The sequence below is a fragment of the Pezoporus wallicus genome, unplaced genomic scaffold (genome assembly GCF_028554395.1).
Source record: "Pezoporus wallicus isolate ANWC-B61680 ecotype Strahan unplaced genomic scaffold, APGP_CSIRO_Pwel_v1 contig_8837, whole genome shotgun sequence".
NCBI lineage: Eukaryota > Metazoa > Chordata > Aves > Psittaciformes > Psittacidae > Pezoporus > Pezoporus wallicus.
The window spans coordinates 1,116,031-1,132,290 of record NW_026636730.1 but is presented as its reverse complement, the minus strand read 5'-3'; the positions used below and the strand labels follow the sequence as shown (position 1 = coordinate 1,132,290).

Here is a 16,260-nt window from a genome sequence, read left to right as displayed (position 1 = left end):
AGTGTGGATAGGTGGGTAGAGGTGGAGAAGGTGAGGAAACAGTGAGAAAAGGGGTGTAAAAAGCCACCTTATGCTTTGACAAGTTCCTCATTTTAAACGAAGAGGCTAATTTACCCTTCAGAAGCACCTTTCATTTCCTCTTTCATGACCCTTTTCACTAGTTCTGCATTTGCTGCTGTAAATCCCATCCTGAGGGACCTTTTATAATGGCACAACAAGTGCTGTGGTTCTTGGTGGCTGTTTCTGGAGCCCTCTCTATGGGGAACCATCCTCAAGCGAGAGATCTGCCACACCAGGCAGTGATGGGGCTCAAATGGGTGTTGTTTGGGACATGTTCTTTCATCTCTGGTTGCTGGAAGCATTGCCCTGGAAGGGAATTGCAAGGATGATGCCATCCAGAGGGATGTTGAGAGGCTGGTGTGAACCTCATGAAGTACAAGGCCAAGTGCAAGGTCCTGCACATGGACTGGGGCAATCCCAAGCACTCAGGGTGCCCAGAGAAGCTGTGGCTGCCCCATCCCTGGCAGTGTTCAAGGCCAGGTTGGACACAGGGGCTTGGAGCAAGCTGCTCTAGTGGAAGGGGTCCCTGCCCGTGGCAGGGGATGGAGCTGGGTGAGCTTTAAGGTCCCTTCAACCCAAAGCATTCCCTGATCCTGTGAGCTCCTTGGAAGTTGGCCGCAGAATGTAGTCATGTTACTGAACATCTGTCTAAGTATGGCCTGCTCCAGAGGGGCTGATTCCTGGAAGACTGCTTCCCAGAAGGAATTCTGCTGTCTGTCAGGGGTAAATTTGTTAGTGGTTGTGCCTGTAGGAGAACACAACTGAACGGAGTCCTTTAGTCGTTGCCCTGTTCTATGCAAAAGCCAGGTGAGCTGATCTCTTCCACTTATCCATCCTGGTTTATAGCTCACTTTTCCTGAAGCAATGAACCTAGTATAGGAATTACTTCCCTATAATCCAGATTAAACTTAGAATCATAGAATAGTTAGGGTTGGAAAGGACCTTAAGGTCACCCAGTTCCAACCCCCCTGCCATGGGCAGGGACACCTCACACTAAACCATGGCACCCAAGGCTCTGTCCAACCTGGTCTTGAACACTGCCAGGGATGGAGCATTCACAACCTCCCTGGGCAACCCATTCCAGTGCCTCACCACCCTCACAGGAAAGAATTTCCTCCTTAGATCCAATCTAAACTTCCCCTGTTTCAGTTTGAACCCGTTACCCCTTGTCCTGTCACTACAGTCCCTAATGAAGAGTCCCTCCCCACCATCCCTATAGGCCCCCTTCAGATACTGGAAGCTGCTCTGAGGTCTCCACACAGCTTCTCTTCTCCAGGCTGAACAGCCCCAACTTTCTCAGCCTGTCTTCATACAGGAGGTGCTCCAGTCCCTGATCATCCTCGTGGCCTCCTCTGGACTTGTTCCAACAGTTCCATGTCCTTTTTATGTTGAGGACCCCAGAACTGCACACAATGCTCCAGGTGAGGTCTCACAAGAGCAGAGTAGATGGGCAGGATCACCTCCTTCGACCTTCTGGTCACACTCCTTTTAATGCAGCCCAGGATACGGTTGGTTTCTGGTCTGTGAGCACACACTGCAGCCGGCTCATGTTCATTTTCTCATCAACCAGCACCCCCAAGTCTTTTTCCGCAGGGCTGCTCTGAATTCTCTTCACAGAATCATCAAGTAGTTAGGGCTGGAAAGGACCTTAAGACCATCCCGCTCCAACCCCCATCTTTAATCCAGTAAAGATGCTCTTAATATACCTCTTCCTTTAGGCTGCGTTTCTTAGTTGGTCGGCTTGGAAGTGTGACCTGGAGTCCTTGGACACGCTCATCGTGGCCTTGGGGAAGGAATTCTCCTGAGCTGCTGCAAATGGAAAAGCTGGGATTCGTTCACACAGGCAGGGTTTGAAGGTTCAATTTATATTGCCGTCTTCCTCCCTCCCTCAGCAGATAAAGGGGATTCTCGGAGCCAAATTGGACCCTGCGGGAGGGTGAATGGCCTCTGCGTGACAAATGAGCGCCGTGTTGATTAATACACTTCTGGAAGGCACCCAAATTCCAGGCTGATGAGGACAGTTGGGAGAGGTCTTGACAGGGGAGAAGGGCTTTAATGCAGTCTCATTTGAGCCATGCTCTGTTGCTTTCTAGCTTTATCAGGAGCTACTTCATGATGGAAAAGAGTCGTCTTCCCAGAGCTGTGCTGGATCCATGCATCCCTGGAATCATTGGGATCTGACTTGCTGCCCTCTGCCAAGTCCCATTGAGTCATCTGCTGAGTAGCCAGCCCCACGCTGCCTCCGGAGAGGAGTAAGTCCCTTGGCCTCCGAGGTAACCAATTGGGTCTGGAGGAAGCTGCATGAGAGCTGCATGACGGGGCCTCGAGGAGCTGAGTTCCTGTGGTTGTGTCCAGGTTGTGTAGTCATTGTAACAGGACATTGGGTGACATCTGCTCTAAGGAGGCTCTTTTGGGGGGTTCTATCAGGGCAGAAGTCCCTATGAGCGTCACAGAGCTGTCACCCTACCTTCCAACTGTCCTTGTCCTTCACAGAAGGACTCATCACAGGCTCAGAGCCATGGCGTTCGTGGTGTAAGGCGCAACGTGTGGGTACCCACAACCTCCCTGAGTGATGTGGACTCCATGTGCTGATCACCACCTCCATGGCTATGAGCAGTGAGTGCCTGGAATGCCCTGGAAATAGACAAGAGGCCTCTCCATGGGCTCAGTTCCACAGATTGGGAGTGATCCTTCAGCACTGCTCACACGTGCTGCTCTTGGCTCGCTCCAAACACACGCATCCTGGCTCGGCGCTCAGCTGCCAGGCTGTGACCCAGCTGCAGACCACGGCAGCATCTGAAGGCTTTTGTCAGCAGAGGTATCAAGTGATGGGGGCTGTGGGGAGGGGGAGAACGCCTGTTCCTGGGCACAAAAAGGCCTTTTGTAACTTGGTCTGGAAAACCACCAGGCATCGGGGGGCCATGCACGTCTCTGCAGCCAACAGCTACACTCAGGTTCCCTGTGCTGGTGGGAGGCAGAGAGAGTTCTGCCTTCAACTGGAGTCAGCCTGGTTTGCGTTGGAAGGGACCTTAAAGCTCATCCGGTTCCAACCCCTGCCACGGGCAGGGACCCCTTCCACTAGAGCAGCTTGCTCCAAGCCCCTGTGTCCAACCTGGCCTTGAACACTGCCAGGGATGGGGCAGCCACAGCTTCTCTGGGCACCCTGTGCCAGCACCTCAGCACCCTCCCAGGGAAGAGCTTCTGCCTAAGAGCTCATCTCAGTCTCCCCTCTGGCAGGTTCAAGCCATTCCCCTTGGCCTGTCCCTACATCCCTTGTCCCAAGCCCCTCTCCAGCTTTCCTGCAGCCCCTTCAGGCACTGGAGCTGCTCTCAGGTCTCCCCTTCAGGAGCCTTCTCTTGTCCAGGCTGCCCCAGCCCAGTTCTCTCAGCCTGGCTCCAGAGCAGAGCTGCTCCAGCCCTCGCAGCATCTCCATGGCCTCCTCTGGCCTCCCTCCAACAGCTCCACGTCCCTCTGGTGCTGTTGCCCTCTTGTCCTGTTGTTGCAGGACTCCATCCCCAAGTGCTGCTCTCAGCACTTTGCACTGGTTGAGAAAGTGGAGGAACGAGTTAAAACCATCCCATAACAGGCAGTAATGAGCTGCTGGGGGATGAATGGAGTCTGTTGGCTGCCCAGGGCTTCCTCTGGCTCGTGGTCCCTGCTCCATCCCACCTTTGGCTCACCCCTCCACAGCAGTCCCAGCCACCCATGGCCCTTTCTTGGAAAGACATTGGCAGGGCCCTGCAGCTCTTTCATGGCCTCGTCCCTCTGGACCTTGCTCTGTTGGGAGCTCTCCTGAGCTGTGTGCCAGGCTACTGATGTACAGCCACTGCTGAACCTCCCCCTGGACCTGCACAGGGCCACCAGTGTCCTCACCACCCTTCCATAGCTTTAGTCTTTGGAGTCACTTCCCTTTTGGCAGTCTTTGTGCTCTCATGGAAGCAGTGAGACCCGCACAGCTCCTCCGTGGTGAGCTCTGGGAGGAGATGGTCTTCAGGGAGTCCTTCCTGGTGCTCTACAGAGCTCGACTCGGGGCAGAAGATGCTTGGAAGAGCTTGTGGTGACAGCGAGGTGCTGTTAAACAGCATTAAGCCACCTCAGGAACACTGCCTCTTGGGCTAATGGGGGCTTCAAGGTGCTGTGGGAAGCCTCACTGATGCTGTCCAGATGTTTGCATCTGCTGGTTGCATCCGAGTGCCCTGTTCCTGGGACCTCAGCCCATGGTTGAGTGCCAGGAGGGCTCTGGCTGTGCTGCTGAGATTGGCTTTATGTGCTTTTTGTTCTGGAGAGGGGCTTTGGACAAGGGTCTGTAGGGGCAGGACAAGGGGAACGGCTTTAACCTGCCAGAGGGGAGATTGTGATTAGGAAAGTCCCCTATCCTATCCTATCCTATCCTATCCTATCCTATCCTATCCTATCCTATCCTATCCTATCCTATCCTATCCTATCCTATCCTATCCTATCCTATCCTATCCTATCCTATCCTATCCCTTCCTCTCCCAAAGTGCAGGGGGCCCCAGAGGTCCCTGCAGCCTGTTGGGTGAGGGTATTTTCTGTCCTCATCTCTTAGAGTGAAATCATTTGCAAAGCTTTAATTGTGAATGTTAATCAGTATTATTAGTAGGACTTTAAGAACGAGTGATGAATCCTGATGGGAAGAGGGATGGGTGACCCCAGAAAAGGACCTAAAAGGGCAGAGAAAGTGTCGTCTGTGTACGTCTGTGTGTGTCCACGTGTGTCACTGTGTGTCCGTGTGTGTGTCTCTGACTCTATGTGCATCTGTGTGCATCCATGTGCGTCCGTGTCTCTGTGGGTTTGTGTGTGTCCCTGTGTTGTGTTTGTGTCCATGTGTCTGTGTGACTGTGTCTTTGTGTGTCCATGTCCCTGTGTATGTCTACGTGCCTGCATGTCCACGTGTCCATGTGTCCCCATACCCCTGTGTGTCCATGTGTCTGTGTGACTGTGCCTGTGTGTCTGTGTCCACATCTCTGCGTGTCCCCATGTCCCTGTGCTGTGCTCCTGTGTCCCTGTGGCTCTGACTGTGTGTGTCCACGTCCCTGTGTATGTCTACGTGTCTGTATGTCCACGTGTCCATGTGTCCCCATACCCCTGTGTGTCCATGCGTCTGTGTGACTGTGTCTCTGTCCATGTCCCTGTGTGTGTCTACGTGCCTGTATGTCCACGTGTCCCCATACCCCTGTGTGTCCATGGGTCTGTGTGACTGTGCCTGTGCATCTGTGTCCACATCTCTGCGTGTCCCCATGTCCCTGTGTATATCTACATGTCTGTATGTCCACGTGTCCGTGTGTCCCCATACCCCCATGTCCCCATGTCCCTGTGCTGTGCTCCTGTGTCCCTGTGGCTCTGTCTGTCCCCATGTCCCTGTGTATGTCTACATGTCTGTATGTCCACGTGTCCGTGTGTCCCTCTACCCCCGTGCCTCCATGTGTCTCTACATGGCATCACCGTTGAGCCGAGCCTCCCTCCTCTTTGACCGCCCTGAAGCCCGAATCCCACGAGCATTAACCCCGGCCCTGCCGTGTCCCGACGCTCCCAGCCGCCTCCCTGCCCCTCTTCCCCTGCCGGGCTGGCGGATGCGGGTTCCCAAACCCCTTTTCCCCGCTTCCCCATCCCTCGTGGCCCGCAGGGATGCGACCGGGGGGGAGCCCGGGGGCCGCGCTCGCCTCCGCTCTGGTTCTCATTACGCGGCCGGGCTGGGCCAAGAACCGCAGCAATAAATAAGGGCGAACAATGCCGGCCCCTTCCCTCCCTCCCTCCCTCCCTCCGCCGCCCGCCCCAGCCGCCTCCAGCCGCCGCTCGGGCACGGGGGCTCCGGCCCGGGGCGGGCGGCGGGCGCCACGGTGACGGCCGCGGGCAGCGGCATGGCCGGGCCCGGTGCCCCCCGCCGCGGGGACAAGGTTTTGGGGAGCCCCGGCTCCGTCCTGGCGTTATTGGTGCTACCGGTGCTGCTGCTCGCCCCGGCGGGGGCCGCGGGACCCGCAGGTAAAGGCATGGGGGGGGGGGGTGTGTGCATGGATGTGGAGATGATGCCTGAGGGGTTCCTTGGCTTCACTGTGCCCCCTAAATCCTCCTTTCGCTGCCCCATCCCGTTCCAGCGCTGCGCTTTTGACTCTATATGGTCCGGTCGGGATGGGAGGGCTGGGAGCGGCTCCTCGCCCCCGAAAAGTGGGGACCCCCCCATGTCCCCCTCCCGAGAGTCCCCCGCTATAGATCTGGCTGTGGGCAGTGGCCCTTCGGAAGGCGCTGGGGGTGGTTGTGTTGCTGGTGTGTGTTTTAGGGTGAAACGTGGCTTTTTCTGCTGTTGAGGAAATAACACTATTCCCCCCCGCGATGTTCCTATCACCTGGGGGGTACCAGGTTGGGGTGATCCCCTTGTATCCAATCTTCCCCATCCCTAATTCCATCCACAGCCCCACCACGAAGCTGGGGCCGATGCTTCTCCCCGCAAAGCACCCTTTTCATGCCGGCTGTTTTGCACTCCCGAGCTTCCCTGCTCAGTTTTCCAGCGACTCCAGGATAGACCCGTGCGAGCGGGGAGAGCAGCAGGGAGGGTGGTGGGAGCCGGGATCTGTTTGGATAAAGCAGAGAGGAGGAACGGGTGGGAACGGTGCCCGCTTCTCGGAGCTCCGGCATCCTCCGAACGCAGCAGTGCAAACATCCCAAGCGCCAAAGCAGGGCTGTTCCCGACACAGAAAGGGCTGGGAATGAGAGTTTTCCAGGAAATACAAGAGAGGGGGGTGGTGGGAGAACCCCTCTGCTTCGTGTTTGGGTTTGTTTGACTTAGATTGTTAAGGCCCTATCCCATGCTCCGAGTGTCTTTGATTCCCAGCAAAAAGCTCCATCCAAACCAGCAAGGAAATAGAAGAACCGAGAGGATTTTAGGACGTGGCTCAAAGCCCAGCCCAGTAATTCCTGCAGAACTCGTGTCCCGTCCTCTCCCTGGACAGCGTGGGAGAACGATGGGATCTGCAGCAGGAAACATAGGATTTGGGATTTCTTTCCCCAACCTTTTTGTGTAATGGGAAGGCAGCAAATCCCACCGGAGCTGAGCACAAATCACAGCCGTGCCTCAGTTTCCCCATCAGGTGGTTGCGGTTGGGGGGTTGGAGGCCCCTCATTCCTGCTGTCGGGAGAAGGGAGCTGGGATGGTGCCACCACCTTATCTGCAGTTATTCCTGGAATCTGATTGCATGCTATATATAAGGAAAGCTGATTAAATGCCACTGTGCGATAGCGGCGGGCGCGTGGCGGGGTACCTCGGTCACGTTAAACACTCCATCTGCAATTCCTGCCCTACAAATCCAACCATATTCCAGTGCCTGAAGGGGCTGCAGGAAAGCTGGAGAGGGGCTTGGGACAAGGGATGTAGGGACAGGCCAAGGGGAATGGCTTGAACCTGCCAGAGGGGAGACTGAGATGAGCTCTTAGGCAGAAGCTCTTCCCTGGGAGGGTGCTGAGGTGCTGGCACAGGGTGCCCAGAGAAGCTGTGGCTGCCCCATCCCTGGCAGTGTTCAAGGCCAGGTTGGACCCAGGGGCTTGGAGCAAGCTGCTCTAGTGGAAGGGGTCCCTGCCCGTGGCAGGGGTTGGAGCTGGAAGAGCTTTGAGCTCCCTTCAGCACAAACCAGGCTGGGGTTCTGTGATGAAGCCAAATCCCCCCCCAGTCATTGCACAGGGAACCAAAACAAGCGCATAAAACACTGAAGCCCTAAGCCCTGTTATTCCACTCCCTTAGTAAATAACTTCACCCTTTGCTGGGGAAGAGGATTCGATCCAAGTGTCCACTGACAACATTTGGCTTGGCGCAAGGCTCCAGCCCGGGATGGTTTTGCTCGACCTCATCTCCCTGCAGCATCGCTTCTGTTTCTGCTGTTGTCCAGCCTTAAGCCCTCGGTAGCTGCTCTCTCTGCTGCAATCCAATACAGCCACATTGTTTAGGAGAGGAAAAAAAACCTCTTAGAAAGCCTGTGTCTGATGGAGCCAAGGAATTGCTTGTTCTGCTCTGCCTGGGGGAGCTGGGATGGCTCAAGACGAACCCATGATGTGCTGCTGCTATTTTAGCTCCTCAGCTCCCTGCCTGAGCCCAGCACTGGTTGGGAAGATGATGGTTTGACTTCTGGAGGGGGTCAAACTGTGCTTCCTCACCCCGTAAATGATGATGATCAATGGTGTGAAAGCATAAAGACAAAGGAAAAGAGCTGAAATAGGGAAGCTTTTGTGTGATTTGGGAGTGATGGAGCAGGGGAAGGATGCGCTGCCACCCTGCGCTTGCTTGCTCTGCGATGCTTGGTGCAGTTTGCCTGCATTGGTTGGTGGTGGCAAAGGGGATGCCATCCACGTGCTGGCTGCTTCTCAGGGTTTAGGGGCATTTAGGTCACTTTTGGGATCTGGGTAGGTAGAAATGCTCCTGAGGGCTTCCAGGCGCAAGGCTGGGCCAGCAATGAGGATGCTGGCATGCAGAAAGGGTGATGCTTTGGCTTCAACCTGGTGTCCATGCCCCAGGGACACCTAAGAGGTGGCACTGGTTGTTGGCTGGAGTCCTCAGCTCTGCTCCTTAACCCCCTGGAGGTGTCTATGGAGCAGCTCCTGCTCTCAGGGTCTGGCATGGTGTGTTCATGTGCTCACCAGGTCTTCTCCTTCCCAGGGCCAGCACCCCATGGGGAGCGGGTCACCCCTCACTGGCTCCTCAGGGACCGGACCAGACGAGCCGTCAGCCTGGGTGAGAAGGTAAGAGCAGAAATGGTTCCTCTGCACTGCCCTGTGCAGATGGGTCCTGGGCCTGGAGCTCTGCATGGTGGGATTCAAATGGAGGTGTTGAGTTTGCATGAGCAGGGTGTTGGGCTGGGGCAGCCTGGACAAGGGAAGGCTCCTGAAGGGGAGACCTGAGAGCAGCTCCAGTGCCTGAAGGGGCTGCAGGAAAGCTGGAGAGGGGCTTGGGACAAGGGATGTAGGGACAGGCCAAGGGGAATGGCTTGAACCTGCCCGAGGGGAGACTGAGATGAGCTCTTAGGCAGAAGCTCTTCCCCATGAGGGTGCTGAGGCGCTGGCACAGGGTGCCCAGAGAAGCTGTGGCTGCCCCATCCCTGGCAGTGTTCAAGGCCAGGTTGGACCCAGGGGCTTGGAGCAAGCTGCTCTAGTGGAAGGGGTCCCTGCCCATGGCAGGGGTTGGAGCTGGATGGGATTTAAGGTCCCTTTCTAACCCAAACCAGGCTGGGATTCCATGCTGTGTTGGCAGGATCCCATTAGATGTGGTTATAACCATTGGGCAGGAGGGAGGATGGGTGAGATCTGCAAGGGGGGCCGAAAGGAGCTGGGAGCTTTGGAGGGAGGAGATGGAGGTAATCTGTCAGACCGATGGCTTGGCCAGGTTGGATGGACCAACAGCATGAGCTAAAGGATCGAAGTGTGATGTCCTTGGGGATTCTGCAGAGAGGCTGGGTGCAGGCTGTGGGAATGAGGTGCCATCTCTTCCCAGGATGTCTCTGCTGTCACCTCACCATCTCCATATCTCCCTTCAGAGATGCTCTGGTGCCCCTGGCCTGGGTTTAGTGCTTGGCCCTGGGGCCACCAGCTCCACAGCTGCCCATTGCAGCTGATCCCCATACCCCACAGCAAGGAGGTGCTGGAAGCTGCGGTCTCCTTTGGAATGGATCCAATCCCTTCCCAGCACAATGATCACCAATGGGATGGTCGCAGGATCCAGCTTTGTGTTGGGGCTGAGCAGATGCGCTGCTGGGAATAGTCAGTGCTGGGAATGGCCCTTCTCTGGCACCTGAAATAGCCCCTCACATTGGGGATGCTGTGCTCAGCCTTTAGCAATGTCCCCTCCCTTCTAGCAGCCCCACGTTGGTGTATATATGGGTTGGAAGGCACTTGGGATGGGGAGCACATGGCAGCAGGAGGTGTATTTACACTCCCAGTGTCCAAATGGTGCTGGGTGGATGCAGACCATGGGCATTTCGGGAATCACCCCGGGAACCCTGGGCCGGGATGGCTGGGCAGGACCCGGAGCACTTCCTGGCGTCTGCTCTGCATCCCCCGGCTCCCAGCAGCCTGGAACAAGGAGGCTCCTGTTCCTCAGAGCAGGGGAAAGGAGGGGAGGGGAAGGGTGGGGGGGCTTCAAGCAGGCAGGATGGTGGCAACCAAAGGATGGGGTAAGGGATGAGCGTGCTCCCTGCTTGTGGACAGAGCCCCAGCACAATGCATTCTGTCCTTGTGCTGCTGCTGGGTGTATCTTTAGGCTCTATTTAATCCACCCCATCCCCACCCTGTCTCCTCCTGCTCTCCAGCAAAGATCCTGGGAATAAACAGGGCTGTGTGGTTGCTGTCAGCAATCCAGGCTGGGCTTCCCGGGTGGGACTTTGCCAGGAGGCAGCATCCCAGTGCGTGGAATGATGGCTTGTGACAGCCCTGACGCTCCTTCATCCCTTCCCTGCAGGTGGGATGCTGCGCGCTGGCCCATGGTCCCTGGGGACACCGCTGCGCCTCCTTTCCTTCCTCCCAGTGGGACGAGGAGGAGGATGGTGGTGGTGGCCCTGCGGTCCCATCGTGTGAGGGCTGGCACGGCGCTGCCTCCCCCCTCGACGCCCTCCTCTCTCCTATTGTTCGGGGCTGAGCTCCCCGCGGGCTCCTCGGCTCCCAGCACACATGGAAGTGATTTAGGAGAGGCCATGGAGGAGGTCGTGGGGACCCTGATTGCAAACAGCTCCCTCCTTGCTGCTGCCTTGGGGTGGGATCCTGCCCCCCTGCATCCTCCTCCTGCTCCTTCCCCTCGCTTGGGATGCGAAGTGAAGGATGTGGGGCGCTGACCATGGGCTTTTCCAGCCCTTCAGAGGAGGGCATGGAGGTTGTGCTTGGGTGTCCTGCCGGTATCCAACCTTAAAGCACAGAGGTCCTTTGGGACCCACCAGCCTGCCTGTCCCTGCCCGTGGCAGGGGTTGGAGCTGGGTGAGCTTTAAGGTCCCTTCCAACCCAAACAGCTCCGTGGTCCTGTGGTTCCATGATAAATAACCCCGGGGAGCATCACACACGTGTGGGATCCCAGCCCAGCTCCGGAGGAGGAAGGGAGGAGAGGACGCCCATGGTTTGGGTGGGCTGCAGGTGCCGAGGACACGTTCTCCTGCCATCTGTTTCCTGCAGGGAAGCCCTTTTCCCCTCGCAAGGTGTGGCAGCGCTGAGCAAAGCCTGGTGTGCTCCCTGAGCCAAGTTGGCTTTGGAACAACCCAATTCCTGCCTCTGCCCTCCGTACCCCTGGCTCCCGTGGAGCTGGCTGCTCCTGGGATGCTTTTCCTGTCCTTGAGCTCTTGGATCCCGATCCCGGTGTGCATTCAGTACAAGCTGTGTTATAGCATCACAGAATCCCAGCCTGGTTTGTGTTGGAAGGGACCTTAAAGCTCCTCCAGCTCCAACCCCTGCAGGGACACCTTCCACTGGAGCAGCTTGCTCCAAGCCCCATCCAACCTTGCTCTTCCAACCCAAACTCTGCCGCTCGGATCCAGCTGCCTGGGGAGGACCTGGCTCATCCATTGATGCTCCAGCTGCAAAACCCATCTCCAAATCCTCTGGGGAGCATCTCCTGGTAACTCCAGACCCCGTCTTCCTCTTTACACCCAGGCCTGCATGGGTTTACTTAGGAAATGAGGGCTTATGGGACCAAGCAGATGGCCGGGCTGTGATTTGGTTGTGGCTTTTGGCTTAACTCGTGATGTCCCAAGGAGCTCAGTGCTCCTTGAGCCCGCTCCTGGGGGCTGCAGGGCAATGGGAGCTTTCCAGCAAGGATGGAGGAGGGAAGCAGAGATCATTTCCCCCTTGAAGAGCAGCACAACCCCTTGGCCTCCGCTGTGGTTTGTGTGATCAGTGCATTGAAACAGGAAAACAGACTCAGGCTCAGCCCAATGGGTCTCTGTGCTGCTCCAGGCTGGGTCAAGGCCAGGGTGCATCCATCCCAGCTGTATCCCAGCCCTCGGTGGGACTGGGCTGTGCTGGGATGCTCTGGAGAGAGGCCACCACATCCACATCCAGCCAGGGCTGAGCTCTGGTTCTGTGCAGCCGATGGTGGGGACCAGTGCATCCCTTTGGGGCTGCTGGAGAAAGGAGGTGGTGTTTGGGTGGGAGAGGAAGGTGCTGGAGCCCAGGATGGTGGGGGAACCTGGGATGATGCTGGAGCTGCGGAGGGTGATGGAGCCTGGGGTGGTGATGGAGCCTGGGATGGTGATGGAGCCCGGGGTGGTGATGGAGCCCGGGATGGTGATGGAGCCTGGGGTGGTGATGGAGCCTGGGATGGTGATGGAGCCTGGGGTGGTGATGGAGACCAGGGTGGTGATGGAGCCTGGGATGGTGATGGAGCCTGGGATGGTGGTGATGGAGCCTGGGATGGTGATGGAGCTTGGGGTGATTCTGGAGCCCAGAATGATGCTGGAGCCCAGGAAGGTGCTGATCCCTGCTTATTCCCGATGCACAGCCTCTTGGCCAGCAGCTCTTGGGGACCCAAGCACCCACTAGTGATGCTTAAGGCAAAATGACCTATGTTTAACTCATGCAATGGCCTTTCCTGGCCTTAAAGTGGGGCTGTTTGACTCCTTCCTGGCACGAGTGATTCCTGTATCCTCCTCCCTCTTTTTCCTGCTGTTCATGTCCCCCCCCACCTCTCCATGTGCTCTCAGGGGAAACTGAGGCACGGGGAAGAGAGAACACCTCATCGAATATCAATGGGGTTGAACACAGACCCCGTTGGAAGCGGTTTGTTTTCCAGCCTTTGGCAGTTTGGGATGTGGGACAATGCTTACACAGGGAGCTGGGAATGCCGGGATAACCCCGTACACACACACACACATATCCCTTTAAGACAGCAGCTGGGAAAGAGCATTTTGCCAGTAAAGGCCCTTAAGTCGAGGCAGGGAGTAATTGCTGGGGAATTCAAACCCGGGAAGGGAAGGAGCCGGCAGGGATTGGGAAGGAGGCGGAGGAGGAGGAGATGGGCTGCGGGGAGCTGGTGTTAGGGAGATCAGAGAGGGGAGCGAGAGGCCTGGAGGAAGGGGGGGCAAGAGGAGGGGAAAGAGGGGAATCGGCAGGAAAAGCGTCCCATGGCCCAGACCATGTTTGGCCACGGAGGGATGTTTGGATAAGATCATGTTCTAAAAATACAGCCCGTTCCCACCGTGGCTGCAGGAGGGAGCCCAGCGCCTCCCTCAGCACACAGGGCCCCTGGCTGGGGTCCAGGACCGGGGCTCCCATCCCCGTGGTCAATTTGAGCTGCTTAATGGGGTGCATCCGTGTCTAGAGCTCGGTTTTGGGGGGAGCATAAACCCCACGTCCTAGGGTGCAGCTGTGGTGGTACCCGGCTGCTCTACACCCCAAGATGCTCCATCCAGTGATGCTGCCCTTTATAAGCATGATGGTCCCCAGGACGGTGGCCTTGGGGCTGCCAGGCTGGAGGCCCCCAGTCTCCCCGGTACCCATGGGGATGAGGACTGGGCTGCAAAGCCTTGCCTTCCGTCTCCATAGGGACGAGCAGGGGCAGCAGGATCTGACCTCTGGTTTAGCCCAAGCTGGGGATCACCCAACTTCACCCCCACCCTGCTGCATCCCTGCAGAGCCCTGTGATGTTCCCAGCAGGCGAAGCCAGAGCCTTGTGGAGTGAGCTCCTTCCTCTGCCCTTTCCCTCTGGAGCAGGGAAAACCTCACCAGCTCACAGCCAGGGCCCTGCAATGGATACGGAGCACAGGGCTGAGGGCTGGCAGCATCCTGCATCCGTCATGGATGGGGAGGGATCAAGGGTGGGAGATGGAGCCAGCTGCGCCGGCCGGGCCATGAACAGGAGGCAGGGTGATGCTGTGGTGTCCTGGAGGTGGGGAAGGGACATGGGGACATCGTAGGAGGGCTCTTGGGCTCCAGCCCATCCTGTCACGTGCAGGCGGCCGCCCTGGTGTGGATCCCTGCGTTGGGCTCCTATTTAACACCCTCCAAAGGGAGGGAGTGAGTAAAACCACCAGCATCCTGGGGAAGCTGAGTCAGCCGTTTCCTCCCAGTGCCCCTGGTGCTCGTAGCGGTGCGGTTATCCGGTGCCTGGGTGGTTGCTGGTTCTATCCATACCCCCACAGGGGTGCACGGGAGGGGGTGAGCCCCCCAGGGACCTGCTTCTGCAGGGATGAGGCTCTTTGCACTGGCTCAGGATCCCTGGTGGGATGGAGCGCGCAGAGACCCTGCTTAGGATGCTTGTGTGATGCTCCCAGCACGTATCCCACATAGGATCATGGATGGTTTGGGCTGGAAGGGACCTTAAAGCTCATCCAGTTCCAACCCCTGCCACGGAGCACCCTGTGCCAGCACCTCAGCACCCTCCCAGGGAAGAGCTTCTGCCTAAGAGCTCATCTCAGTCTCCCCTCTGGCAGGTTCAAGCCATTCCCCTTGGCCTGGCCCTACAGGCCCTTGTCCATACCCCACATCAGTTCTCTCTTGCTGCCTTTCCCAGGGGAAGCTGCCAGCAGAGTTGGGATTTGCTGTCTCACCCCCATCCTTGCAGGGTGAATCTCGGTGTGAATCCTCCTTTATCCCCTGTTAGGCTGGGAATTCATGGGGAAATCAAGCAGGAAGGTTTATTTCTCACCTTCCAGAGGCTTGAGGCGGGGTATGGAGTACGTGGAGCAGATCCACAGGGAGGAGGCAGGAATGTGCCCTGAGCTGGGGAGCAGAGGAGGATGCTGGGGACAGGGATGTGCAGAGGAGACAGCGCCCGGTGGGAGCAGCCCAGTGTGCACTGTGATCCATTATCACCTCAAATCGAGGGGGCTGAGCTCTGGGGGGGGGTGAGAGTTGATGTGGATCAGTGTGGATTGTCCCTTGCAGAGTGGCTGAGGATGCTTGGGGAGCTCCTGATCCCTGTGTCCCCACTGATGCTCTGTGGCACGTGGCTCCCACTGCGTTTTCCCAACTGGAAAACCAGCTCCTGCTTTTCCCAGGAGCAACCTGGGTGTCCCTGCCCCTGGCAGGAGGTTGGAGCTGGGTGAGCTTTAAGGTTCCTTCCAACCCAAACCAGGCTGGGATTCTATGATGATGCTCGAAACCCATTGCTCCCACTGCCCTCGGTGGTGCTAATGGAGCAGTAGGTCCTACAGTAACAAGGCCGGCAGTGGGATGGGTAAGCCCTGAGGTGGCTGCATCCCAGGTTCTGCCTTTCCTAATCTCATCCCTCCTTTGTCTCCTCCATAGGTGCCTGCCCGGGCAAAGGTGGCCGTGAAGGCTGAGGGCAAAGAGCTCATCTTGATGCTGGAGAGGAACCAGTAAGTACTGGGGCTGAGGAAGGGGTGCTGGGTGTCCCTGCCATGATCCTGCATGGAGTGCTTGTATCCTGGCCTCTTTTCCATAGCGGAAGGCACAGCCCCATGTGGCTTCCTGCCTGCTGCAGCTGATAGGGCTGTTGGGGCTGAAATGCTCCTTTTCCCACTGCCCACACCCATGTGGTGCAAGAAACAAGTCTATGGCACCCAAGACACTGCACCTAAGAGCTTCCATGTTATCCGTGGCACCCAAGGCAATCCATAACGGCACCCAGGGTAGCCCCCAGCACCCAAGACACCAAGACTAGCTGTGTCTGTTAGAGAGCCTTGGCCATCTCAACTGCTGTCTTGTGCCAGCTGCCAGGTCTACCTTATCGCCTGGGCTAGTGGGACCAAGACCTCAAGTCTTCTTTCTTCTGGTACTAAGAGACGTTGTTGGCCTCCAAAACCACCCTGGTGGTGTTTTTCCTCCTTCCTTGTACTGAAGAAGAAGACACATCTTGCCCTTTGTTTCCTTGGGTCTCCTGGTTTTTGGTCTGCCCTGGAGAGGATATCCCAATGACCTGAGCCATGCTGAGGCTCGCTGTGCCCATGGATGTGCCTCGCTGTGTCCCCATTTACGGGATCAGCTCAACCTTCCCGTGTCCCCCATTCCTCAGGCATAGAACGGAGGCTTTGTCCTCTCCACTGCCCTCAACCAACCCATCCCCATCCCTGTCCCCATCCTGCCCGTGCGCCCCGCACTGACCGGACGCTTGCCCATGGATCCCTTTAGGGAACCCACCTGAGCTCCCGTCTCCTTCCTGAGCTGTAAATGGAGTTCCTGGTGCCAAGCACCCGCTCCCAAGCGGGCTGGGGAGCCGGACCCGTTCCCACATCGGCATTCCTGGGGCCGGGCTGGCTGCAGAGC

The 16,260-nt window shown here is 57.3% G+C and overlaps 1 protein-coding gene across 1 annotated transcript in view; it reads left to right on the top strand.

Annotated features, from left to right (window-relative positions):
* The first annotated feature begins 5,860 nt into the window (after positions 1-5,860).
* The window catches only part of ADAM33 (ADAM metallopeptidase domain 33), a 29,035-nt gene continuing 18,635 nt past the window's right edge, over positions 5,861-16,260 (top strand). Inside the window, exons 1-3 of the mRNA XM_057401257.1 lie at positions 5,861-6,060; positions 8,720-8,802; positions 15,283-15,353. Of these exons, the coding sequence (XP_057257240.1) occupies positions 5,940-6,060; positions 8,720-8,802; positions 15,283-15,353 (275 nt within the window). The 5' untranslated portion in view covers positions 5,861-5,939. The remainder of the gene's footprint in view (positions 6,061-8,719; positions 8,803-15,282; positions 15,354-16,260) is intronic.